General features: G+C 40.7%; 1 protein-coding gene across 2 annotated transcripts in view; it reads left to right on the top strand.

The window, feature by feature from the left end:
* The window catches only part of TRIM55 (tripartite motif containing 55), a 39,850-nt gene that overhangs the window by 3,997 nt on the left and 23,323 nt on the right, over positions 1–12,530 (top strand). For both annotated transcript variants that reach the window (XM_056333523.1, XM_056333522.1), the window contains exons 3-7: positions 4,704–4,869; positions 6,600–6,695; positions 10,699–10,932; positions 11,968–11,990; positions 12,090–12,214. In XM_056333523.1, coding sequence (XP_056189498.1) covers positions 4,704–4,869; positions 6,600–6,695; positions 10,699–10,932; positions 11,968–11,990; positions 12,090–12,214 — 644 coding nt within the window. The remainder of the gene's footprint in view (positions 1–4,703; positions 4,870–6,599; positions 6,696–10,698; positions 10,933–11,967; positions 11,991–12,089; positions 12,215–12,530) is intronic.

The following is a 12,530-nucleotide window of genomic DNA, read 5'->3' as shown; positions in this document are numbered from 1 at the left end:
ACATGTTGCAGAGCAAGGGAGCTGCAGGAGAAGCGCCACAGATTTTGCAGAAAAAGAGATGAGAGAGATCACCTGGATCTTCTCCAACTCCCCATGGAGACAAAGCCCCAAGCTCACCTGTACCAATGGCTTTCCTGGGCCAAGCATTCAAGATAGTACTAGTGTTAATGGAGCTGCGAGAATCTCTATGTCAATATGAACTGTTATGATCTTCTCATTTTTCAAGCCCCATTTCTACCCTGAGTGTTGATGGGTTTTTCACTGCTTTTGGGAGAGTACATCATTGTGGTTGATTTTCAAGGACCACCTCCTCCAAGCTCAAGAATGGTCTGTCCCCACATACAGGAACTCAAACAATGGTGGCAGGATATCTGAATTGATTAACAGGGGGCTCCTGATCAAAATAAAACATTAAAATAGAAGCAAAAAGAAGGTAGACAGGTGACTCAGGAATATTTTGAGACACTGTCCAAACATGTACAGATGGGGTTCAGGAAGTCAAAGCCCACCTGGAACTGAATCTGGTGAGGGACATGAAGGCTATTAAGAAGAGCTTCTACAGGTAAATCAGCAGCAAGAGAAAAATCAGGGAAAATGTCGGTCCACTGCTAAACAGAGCCGGGGCTCCTGTGACAAAGGGCAGAGAAAAGGCCAAGTACTCAATGCCTTCTTCACCTCAGTCTTTTCTGGAAAGATCAGTCCCAGGTCCCCAAGACCAATGGGAAAGTCTAAAGCAAGGAAAACTTACCCTCGGTGGAGAGGGATCAAGTTTAGAGAACATTAAAAAGAACTGGACACCCTGATGGGAGGCACCCATGAGTGGTGAGGGAGCTGCTGATGTCATTGCAAGGCCACTCAATAATCTCTGGAAAGCTGTGATAATCAGGATAGATTGCTGAGGACTGGACTGGAAGAAAGCAAATGTTACTCCAATCTTCAAGATGTGCAGGAAGGAGAATCCAGGGAACTAAGGGCTGGTCATCCTCACACTGGTCATCCTCACACTTGTCCCTGGGAGGCTGTTCAAGCAAACCCTCCTGGAAGACGTTTTCGAACGTATGAAAGATGAAAAGGTGATTAGAAATAGTCAGCATGGATTTATGAAGGGGAAATCAGCCTGAACAACCTGGTAGCCTTATATAATGAGACAACTCAGCAAATGAGAGGAGAGCAGTGGATGTTGTTTATCTAGATTTTCAACACTGTCTCCTGTAACATCTTTATTGACAAACTGATGAAATAAGGTCTAGAGTAGACAGTGTACAGCGGACTGAAAACTGGCTGAACTGCCAGACTCAAAGGGTCATAGTGAGCAGCGTGAAGGCAGGTGGAAGCCAGTCATCAGTGATGTATGCCCAAGATTGATACTGGGGCCAATACAGTTCAATATCTTCACTAATGATCTGACTGTGCCTTACACAGTCACACAGATTCTCTCTGACCAGATGCAGGCACTAGGTGATGTGACGGTACAGGAAGGGCTACAGCTATATTAGGGTCCTCAGTAAAAACACTATCAAAGTTGGATATATTATTTCAGTAGACACTTTTTGGATTTGTAAAAATCCTAAGGAAAACATGCCTTCTAACTAAACAGCAGTTTTCCTAAGGTCTTACTTTTTCATTAATTAAAGTGTGCTCCTTTATGTGCCCAGCAACTTTGCATTTCATCACTAAATCACAGAATCACAGAATGGGTGAGATTGGATGGGAACTCTGGAGGTCATCTGGTCCAACACCACTGTTCAAGCAGGGTCACCCAGAGCTGGTTGCCCAGGAGCATGTCCAGATGGCTTTTGAGTATCTCCAAGAAAGGAGACTCCACAACCTCTCTGGGCAACCTGTACCAGTGCTCGCTCAGTCATGCTCACAGCGAAAAAACGTTTCCTGATATTGAAGGAACCTCCTCTGTTTTAACCTATGCCCATTGCCTCTGATTATGTCACCGGGCACCATTGAAAAGAGCCTGGCACCATCCTCATTACACCCTCCATTCAGGTACTTAGATACCTGAAGGTACTGAGAAGATCAAGGTCATTGTTAAGATCTCTCTGAACCTTCTCTTACCCAGGATGAAAGTCCCAGCTCCCTCAGCTTTTCTCCACAGGACAGATGCTCTAGACCCTTAATCGTCTTCAGAGTCCTTTGCTGGGCTCTTTCCAGTATGTCCATGTCTCTCTTGCACTGCTGAGCCCAGAACTGAACCCAGTACTCCAGGTGTGGCCTCACCAGTGCTGAGAATCCTCCTCTCCATAAAACATGCACAACACACTGCACATTGAGGTCCAAACCTGGCTTTAACACAAAAGAATAAGCCTGTAGCAGTCAAACACAGGCTTAGCATCTCAAAAAGCAGTCAGACAATGAGAGCACAAAGCTGTTAGGCCATTTCAGCAACCTGCTGCTTCTTTGGTCACAAGCACATCTGTGATCAATGTTTTCTTCTACTAAAGCCATACTGCCATTTTCCTATCGGCTGCTCTTTAATATCCTGTTTCAGGAGCAGCCGCCGTTTTAAACTTAGTGGTTGTATTTTGGCCTTTGCTACACCAATATAGACCCAGAGGATTGCTTCTAAAGTCAGGGAATGTTGTGCTAAAAACCTCTCCTTTTGCACAGCCTAGAAAGGAGGCTGTAGATCTGTTTACTTCTAGTCTTCTGTCGCTGTCTCCAGGGCCCCACTAGTTCAAGGAGTTCTGCCAGGTTTCTTCCAGCTCTTTGCGGCACCTTTGAAGGTTGGCTGCTTCTGGCTGAACTTGCTTGACACTGTCGCCTTTTTGCCCTGCACAATGTGTTTTTCATGCTAGCAGCACCATTCCAGTGTCAAATAACATCCTCGTAGTTTCTAGTTCTGGTCTTGTAAATATTTGCATAAAGAGCAGCTATTTCAAGCTTAATTAATCACTTTGACATTCATTGTCTGTTACTGCCTTCACATGTAGGCCCTCCCAACGGTGCACTATCACATGAATGTATTAGGGGCTGTTTGCAGTCATCTGCAAACAACGTAAAGCTTTTTTTACAATGGAGACACACCTCTTTTGACTACCATTGGAGTCCCTTATGTAAATGTGTGTTAGAAATCTGACCTGTATGACACAAGCTTCCTTCAGAAGTGTCTGTCTTGTTTTATTCCAGTATATTGTGTTATATTGCAGACTACAGATTTTCATTATGATCCCTTTAAATTCCAGTGCCCTCTTGAAATTAAAAAATATGAATGCATGAGACATTTTGTTTGTTGCTTGATCTTTCTTTAAATGCATCTAATTGATCACATTCCATTCCTTTCAGAAGAGAAAACCTGTACTTTGTTATTAAAAAGTAAACACCATGTCCACTCTACCAAACTGTATGGAAAAATTCTACTGTAACGTAATCTAAGATAAGGACTTTTTCATACATTTTAAAACCTGAATAGAATGACTCCTTACTACAGAGCTCTGTAGAACGGCTTTTAATAAAATATTTCCATGTAAGTCTATTAAATTCTGTAGTTTTGGAAAATATTTTCTAATGATAAAAAGATATATTTCTATGATGCCACTGCCCCACTTGCTACAGGTAAGTCATAGTTCTCCTTCCAAACGGTAGCAGAAGGGGATAATGGCTTACATTGGAAATATTTAATGTTGCTACAGTAGGAGTGTGTAGGAGTAAAAAAAAACATAGTAGGAATAAAAAAAACAATCTACTGACCCTGTCATCTGGCACCACATCCTCACCAGTCATGTGCTTGCCACAGATGTGCTCAGGGTGCTAAGCCTGAAGTGTGGGCTCAGAAAAGCATCAGCCTGCCCATGCGGACTGGATCAGAGCTTTCACTTACACCAGGAATGTCACTTAAGTAACTGTCTCATTTAAAGGAAGCTACAACTAAATTAGTTCCTAAAATAGCAGGGATTGACTTGTGTGTGTATGGCTAAGTCATTTTGGTGAAGATATCAGGACCGAACTACAGTCTAGTGATAGCTCCTGGCTTTGCATAGGAGAGGAGCGCTTCTTGTGCAACCCATGCTTTTTGTGGTAGGTGCAATCAAGTCATCTACTGTTAAAAAGTCTGACACTGTGCAAGCTACACACATGCCACCCAGCTAAAGTTAATTCATGTGAGACCTTGTTTTGGTTGCTGGCCTAGTGTCAAAGCCATAAAGACCTCGTCCTGTTTGATATTGACAGTCCTGACTTGGGCCTCACAAAGCTCGTCAGCAGAGATACAGAGTTAAGGGCATAAAGGTCCATCAATACCTACAACTCTTGCTTCAAATTAGGCCCCTGCGTAAGAGCTTGGCTGCATTAAAGCCAGGTGCCTCAGTGGTGAACCTGAAAGAAATTACATATGTTTCCTATTTCAGACAGATGTTAGATAACATGCTAATTAAAGCACACAAGTAGCCTGAGATGAATCTTAGTGAGGTTATTTACATTTTAAAATATGAGCAAGAGTTCAGTCACACTGCTAGCTGGAATCCCCATATGAAGTCATGTTGCTATACTGTCTTCACACCCTGTTGTGTCAGGACACTAAGTGGTGCCGCTGTCTATTTAGTCACTCTTTGGCAGGTTTAAGTCTGTGCTGCGTATTCAGGTCAGCCACGGACACTGCTATACGAACGTGCTGTATTTCACGCTGATACCCTACATGTTGTCATCAGGAACCCATGAGCACCAAGTCTGGTTTAAAAACTCATTTTCTTTTGCAGGCCTGAAAGGAAGTGTGACCAGCCAATGTGCGAAGAGCACGAAGATGAGAGAATTAATATCTATTGTTTGAACTGTGAAATGCCCACCTGCTCCTTGTGCAAAGTCTTTGGTGCCCACAAAGACTGTCAAGTCGCTCCTCTTACAAACGTTTACCAGCAACAGAAGGTAAATATTTTTTGTTTTTCATGGTCTTCCCAGCAACGGACAGGACCATCAGCAGGAGAGTATTCCCATGGGCTTCCTGCAGGTTTCCAAAGGGGCCTGGGGTGCCTTTGCCATTCCTGCGTGTGAGTGAAAGGCCCACATGAATCTGTAGGAACTGTTTAGAAACATGGGAAAATAAATTTATGAGAGATCACACAGAGACCTATTACAGAGAACAGAACTATTACCCAATTTTTGTTAGTATAGTGAGTAAATATTTTAGATGATTTGATGTGAAGCTGAGGATCTCTCTTTTGAGGTTCCTAATCTCCTTTTTTTCAGTACTTTTAGGTCAGAAAAACAAATGTGATTTTCAACACATGAAATGGAAAGACAACAGATCATTACAAATCAAATAGTTATCTATCAGACACTTTTGCTTTTAAGCATCCCATTTTTAAGAAAAGTTAAGTGAAAAACCTCCTCTTCCAAGTGAATGCAGGAATATTCAATAGCTGGCAGCACAGGATGTACCTAACATCCTCTGCCCTTGCTGTCACCAGTAAAAGACTTGTTTATTTTTAATACAGTATTAATTTAAAGCCTGACTCACTGGGTTATCCTCCTGAGATAAACAGCTCATTTTTCTGGAGGGCCCCAGTGGGGCAAGCAATCAGACAGGCCAAGTTTGCAATCCCAGCCTCCAACGTTGTCACACAGATGCTTGTGTGTGGAAACTACAAATGAGAAGTCGCTTTAGGAAAGTGGTTACAAACATCCTTTTCAATCAGAAAAGGAGGGAGAAGGGGGAGAATTTTCTTGCACTGAATCCATGCCCCTCCATCACTCCCTTTGCATGGAGATTTGTAAGCAGTGATTTCCTTCCCAGAGGACCTTGGAAAGGGGATGTCACACCCAAGACTGGAGGTGTAACCTGGAGGCTGCAGGATGCGTGCTTCAAAGAATCCTTTACAAAGCTGTGGAGGCCACAGACATGGTTGCTTCTGTCACTACAGCAGTGTGCCAAGGGCACCTCGCCCTCCCCAGCACCCTCACCAAGTTCCCTAGGGACTAGCTTCTCTGTCTCTCATCTTCTAAGGATACCTCACAGTCATGCCCATTCCCACACTCAGGCTGTTCCCTTCTTCCACTCATTTCTCTCATGGCAATGGCTCAGCCTCCATCTTCTCCTTTTCTCCCTTTCCCTCTCACCACAGCCCCAGCCCCACTGCCCTCACTCCAGGAGCTCTGCAGTGCCCTGGTACCTCCAGGTCCATGGGCCACCTCTTCCCCTTTCCAAGGCCAAAAGCTACAGTCCTCAGGGAAATATCACAGTGGCATGGCTAGACCCAGACACTAAAAAAAAAATCCTCCAGAGATAGTGTCTTTTCTCTCAAGAAATCCAAAGTGAATATTTTGGGGCTATTGAAACAGCACTTCAGACAAAAGCACCTAGAAAAGCCTCCTAGAACAAAGTGTTTCCTCCTTTCCAAACTACCGTTTCTTCTCCATTAAAAGTTTCAAAAATATCAGTGTTGTCATAGTGTTTTGGGAGAAGAAACAAATGCTAAAGTACTAGCAAGCAGGTGGTTTGGGGACAGGTAAAGCTCCGATTCTCCTTGGTTCTGGTGGAAAGAAGAGCTAATACCCTGGTACAGCTCATTCACCTCCTGCTCCTCACTGTTAGATGTGCCACCCTGAAAGTGGGATGGTGTCTAACACCCTCCTGCTTACTCTCTCATTACGTCTAGTCCGAGCTGAGTGATGGCATTGCAGTCCTGGTGGGGAGCAATGACAGAGTGCAAGGGATAGTCACACAGCTGGAGGAGACCTGCAAGACAGTTGAGGTAGGTACCACCTCTTTCAATGCAGTTATTTCAGTGTGAAGTCGCATCTTTGGACTGCTGGTAATAATCATTCTTTAACAGACCTCACTTTACCCAAATGCATTCCTACATCATTTAGCGCTAAACCATTACCTGTGGCTTTGTACAATATCAGCTGTACAGCCTCAACCAAAGAATATGTCCTGCTTGGCACCGTGCCTCTAACATTGGCCATGTGGTTGAGAACAAAGAGTAAGGATAACCCGTGTCAGCACATCTTGCTAAGCATTCTTAGTAACATAGGATATCACTGAAATTAAAGCAAATCCAACAAAATGCCATCAACTCCCAGCTCATTTAACATCTAAGATCAGGTTCTAGAGCTGTAAAAGACCAGTACTTGTCTAAAGCCTGACTGGTCCTGTGTGCAGAGCCTTAGTCTCAGCCACAGCGTAGCCACAGTGCAGCTCCCAGGTATGTCAGCGAGCTCTGTATTTGGTTGTTTTGCCTTGTGCACAAGAAGTAATTTTTTAATGTACTTATGTCGTCCTTTAAGGAGTCTTGTTTGGTGCTTACTGGATTGTCTGGTAAAGTTCTTGCTCTGACAAAGCTGGTATTAGTTTTGTGGCATTCGATAGCAGAAGTGGCTTTCGTTTCTTTCAAGAGGCTTGTACCAGCAAAGCAAATATAAATACCATCTCTGACCAATTTGAACCTCACAGAGCAATAGGCTGAAAGGAGCTCATATGAATTGATTTTATGATCAGAGTTTGATGAAGCATCTAGTGAAGGAGTCGCATCCCTTTCAGCCCAATTAGAATTATATTGACCCTTCAGAGCCGGAGCAGAAAAGAGAAACAGCACAGAAAAAGACATTAATCCAAGATGTATATATTCTAATTGGTAAGGAAAATTGATTCCACAGTCTACGTACACAATTGCCTAAGGCTCCTATTTCCTCAGAGCAAGAAAAAGCAGAAAATGTCCAAATTTGGCTCAAAGAACATAAAACCATTATCCCAAGTAAATGAGAGAGCATGTTAGTAGCAGTCAGAACTTTGTAGTCAGGAAGCCTTCACATTGCAATGATGAAATTGGCTGCTATCAGGGCTTTGCAGACAGAAACAAGCCTTTCAAGTAGGTTAACTGCAGAAATTTGAATGATACAAAAGCAAAAGCTTCTACTCATTTAAGTTGAACTAGCTGAACCAGAAACAAAACTTCAAACGTCTAGTCTGAAGTATGAAGAAAACATTGTGCTAAAAATACCTTCACAAATACAACGGTTTCTGAAACTAGCTTGCTTCCTCAGTCATCCACTCAGTTTAAAGTCCAACCTTTAAACTCAAAAGCCAAAGAAAGTGCAGCCATTTTACCTTCAGATGTTTTAATGGGCTTTTCACCTTTTAAGTCAAAGAATGCAGAAAATAGATCTTAGACCATACCTTGGCACTTCCATGTTACATTTCAAGCAATTTGACACATTTCCTACCATTCAAGAGCTTTGTATGAATTGGCATCAGTTTGTCCTTGAAGATGAAAAGCTGCAGCTGGAGCTGAGAAATGTGCACACATGGAAATAACACTTATAACCTAGGATGGTCTCTTCTCTCTGCTTAACACTTTGCAGAGAACAATAAATATCTGCTTTAGTAGAAAATAACATGATCGTTTTCCTTTGAGCTGGAATAAACAATAGCCTACAGTTCTAAATGTAGCTATTGCTCCTATCCAACCCTAAAAAGCAGAAAACCAAACAAAAAAATTGATTAATAATCGTATGGCTTTTAACTGATTGAAAGGTAGACAAAATTCACATATTATACTGAAAATAAGAAAAGGAATATAAAACGCGAAATACTGGAAAACGATAATAAATCACTAAGTACTGTTTAGTCTTGTAAACAATGTGAGTCAAATAATGAAGGAAAAGAAATTACAATGTTTCTTTCAAATGCTAATAACGTAGGCCAGTCAATACAGATACTTCAGAACAAGCAGCAAAACTCATGCTCAGTGGCAAGGCCTCCTCTTTTTTTTTTTTTTTTCTGTAGCAGTGCTTTAAAAAAAACAAAAAGACTGAGAACTTTTTAGAATGAAAACTCATGTATTTATTAACCTTTCTCATTACGCAGAATCTGATTAGGGTAATTCCATCAGGCAGAGACCTTGTATGGGAACATTTTATACAGAAGGAGAATATTTCAGAAATATTTCATCATTTGCAATTAGGAACCTGTTTTGCACTCTCACTCTTGAGGTTTACAGCTCTGTAATACCTGCTGGTGGCAGGAAATATTATATATTAGAGCACAAAGATAGGGAAGGATCTCTCAGGGCACCCTGCTGTCACTCTCTTGGCCCTTCTTCTACTAATGCTTGTCCTGTGTCAAATAGCAAAGATAGCACACACCTGTCTTGAAATTAAGACTGTTTTACAAGTGATCTGAATGATATTTTAGAGGAGGTCATTGTAGACTGAACTGCAGAGGAGTCCGGAGCAAGCGGGAGTGCAGGAAACACTGGGAGAAAGCTAGGAGAAAAGGTGAAAAAGGAAGGAAAGAGTGGAAGAGGAGAGCTAGATAGGTGAAAGAGGAGAGGAAGATAATTTGAGATCTGAACAACAGAATGACACCCAGGAACTGTGACTCAGTTTGTGTGAAAGCTTCCTTATCCCCACCCTATAATTCACTAATCAGGAATTTCTGGGAAGTGGCAAGGACCTCCAGAAAAGCAGGACAAGCCTGCTCCATTGCAAGGAGTTTTAAATTAGGAGTGCCTGTTTAGCCTAGTCTTCCTCATCGGGAAGCAGAGGTGGATACTTGAGACAGTGCAACAAGATCTGTATTTGCTCCCCACCTCTCAACACAGTGATTTTTGGCCACACATCCATCTCTGAAAGGCTTTCTCCTTTGTATGATACAGAGCAGACTGTCACCACTGGGAGGAAAAAAATCTGGCTGAAAGTCAAGAAAAAAGTGGGATTCTCTCTGGCCAAGTGCTATGAATAATCAGTCTTATCACTTCCAAAAGTACTGTGAGACTGTTAATAATCCTGTGCTGCCAGGATCTCAGCATCATGCCTCCAGGGATGAAGATGAGGAATTGATTCAGCCTCAGTTCCTAGGAAAGAGATTTAAATAATCACGACTATCCACAAGCAGATATAACCACAATAAGGTTATGCCCATCTGTGTGCCCTGGGGCACACAGATGACTCAGGTACTTCTGTTTGGTAGACCTCAGACATTATAGATAACCTATCTCAAATTTCCTCTTCATAAATCCTCTCTTGCAAACGCAATGTGTTCTTGTTAGAGAGCGCTCAATGAAGCAGTCATCAAACCCATCCTCCTTACCTAGTGAAATATGCTGTGTTATCTGGTTGGAAGGACAATAAAAGTGTCTCAAAAATGATGTGAAAACCATTGCCTGAAGGTAGGGGTTGGAACCTGATTCCTCCTTCTTGTCTTTGTGCTTTTGTCACACACCATTTTGTTTGTGGTACCTCTACCTCATTCAGTGCACAGTAAATGGAATATAATGGACGCCGACTGTCAAAATAGAGTCTAAGAGGGCATATGTGAAAATCAAGCCCATCCAGGACAGTTCCAGGTTCTCTGGTAGAAAAAAGAAATTTCTCCAGAGCCAGTTTGAGATGATTGCTCCATTAAAAACCATTCTGTTCATGTAAATGAACGCAGCTGCTAATATGTGGGGGTTTTTACTTTTTCTGCAGACTTCAATGTATCACTACAGACATCATAAATACCTTTTAAAATTTTTTATCAGACTGACAAATTATACAATGACCTGTTTGGGAGCTTTCCGTGGCTTGAAACTCAGTCTGAGAGCAGTTTTTAAACTTTTGTTCGAAAGTTATAAAAGTCTCCAGGGTCATTCAGAATCCTTTGCACTGTTCAGAAAGAGGAATTTCTCTGACGAAAATGCTTCCAAGTAACTGTGAAAATCAAATCTCTTTTTAAGAACACAACATGTTTAACATAAACCAAATGTTTCACAGGAATGCTGCAGACGACAGAAAGAGCAGCTGTGTGAAAAATTTGATTATCTGTATTCTGTACTGGAAGAAAGAAAAAATGAGATGACACAAATAATTACTAGAACCCAAGAGGAGAAACTGGAACATGTCCGCTCCCTGATAAAGAAGTATGCAGACCATTTGGAAGCTGTGTCAAAGCTTGTTGAATCAGGAATTCAGTTCATGGAAGAACCAGAAATGGCTGTGTTTTTGCAGGTATGAAGTCTATAAGCAGAGATAGAAAAAAGAATGATGGGTTTATTGAAATACTATTTAAGCATTTCTTAATTTTAGGCACATTCAGAGTTTGGTCATCTTTGAGTGAACATTTATACAAACTCATTTTTTAAACACTTGCATCAGCACAGACAAATGGCTAGTCTTCTTGTGAATAGTATCCAAACCATGAATGTGAGTATATGCTATTTGCACCAAAGTATACTATTCTGTGAATGAATTTCTAGTCCCCAAAGAAGAAACAGGAATTTTAACATTTTCCTACATATCTTTATTTTCCCACCACTATAATACATATATGTATATGAACTTCTGTGAGTTATAGGTTTCATTTGCATATTGACAGAGTGATTAACTTTCCAAGAATTAAATATGTATGTTCTAAGTCAGATTTTTATGCCTTTACTTTATTTTTTGTTATTTCTGCTTTCTTTCTGTAAACTTAGGAGAACTGATTAGGAAACCATTAACAGCCCATCCAGTGAATTCACTGGTGTAGAATTTCTGTCCTGCAGGTTTACAATTCCTCTATAGTAAAGGCTGAAACAGTGTTTTGTACAAAAAAAAAAAAAATCCCTCAAATAATTGCCTTTGAAGAGCACAATATTCTTTCCAGACAAATAAAATTTTGTGGCTCCAGAAGTATACCCTTATGGATAGTCAAAGATGTAGTTACTGTGACTAAAGATGGTAACGGAACAATTGCTTTTCACCACAAACACACACAAAAAAGAGCAAAAATATTTCCATTTCATTTTTGTAGAAATTGTACGTATTTCTCATCATATTCAGATTTTAATTAAAAAGTCTTCAGTGAACTAAAAGGTTTACCCAGCTGTATTCTAATTACCATCCAAATTTGATCTCATTCATAGATCTCATGGCTGTCATTTCTGAGATCCATTATTAGTGCGTTTAGAAGCAGCCAGTGTAAGAATTAGATCTCAATGTATAAAATCTCTGAAAAAAATGGAACCATTTAAGAAGTCAGTTATTTCCTTTTTGTTTTCACAGAATGCCAAAACATTACTACAAAAGTAAGTATTTAAACATGAGACTCTTGATCTTTATAATGAATTACAAATTATAAATTTATCTGCAAATTCAAATGCCAATAACCAATCTGTCTGTTTTAGAATTACTGAAGCATCTAAAGGATTCCAAATGGAAAAAATAGAGGATGGGTATGAAAACATGAACCAATTCACAGTAAACCTAAGTAGAGAAGAAAAAATAATACGAGCAATTGATTTTGACAGAGGTACGTAATTTATTTCACATAAATTGCAATCTTAAATTGCAGCTGTGTGTGATTTACATGATGATACTGTGTAGGAAAACTTGAATCAGATATTTATCTCCATCCCAAAGTGTAACTAGACTATTTTGATTCAATTGTAATCAAAAGCAAAAATCTATCACAGTTAAAAAATCACATAACCTGTTTCCACCATTAATCTTACCTTTTACGTGGCCTCACCTCAACACTTTCCTAAGCTCATGGATTTTTACTGACTCCTCATGTGAAAGGACCACAAAATTAATTTTTTATCTCTTTCTATAAAGTCCTTTTTTCC

This window comes from Falco biarmicus, chromosome 3 (assembly GCF_023638135.1).
Source record: "Falco biarmicus isolate bFalBia1 chromosome 3, bFalBia1.pri, whole genome shotgun sequence".
Classification (NCBI taxonomy): Eukaryota; Metazoa; Chordata; class Aves; order Falconiformes; family Falconidae; genus Falco; species Falco biarmicus.
The sequence above is the reverse complement of the archived record's forward strand: the minus strand, read 5'-3'. Positions and strand labels throughout refer to the sequence as shown.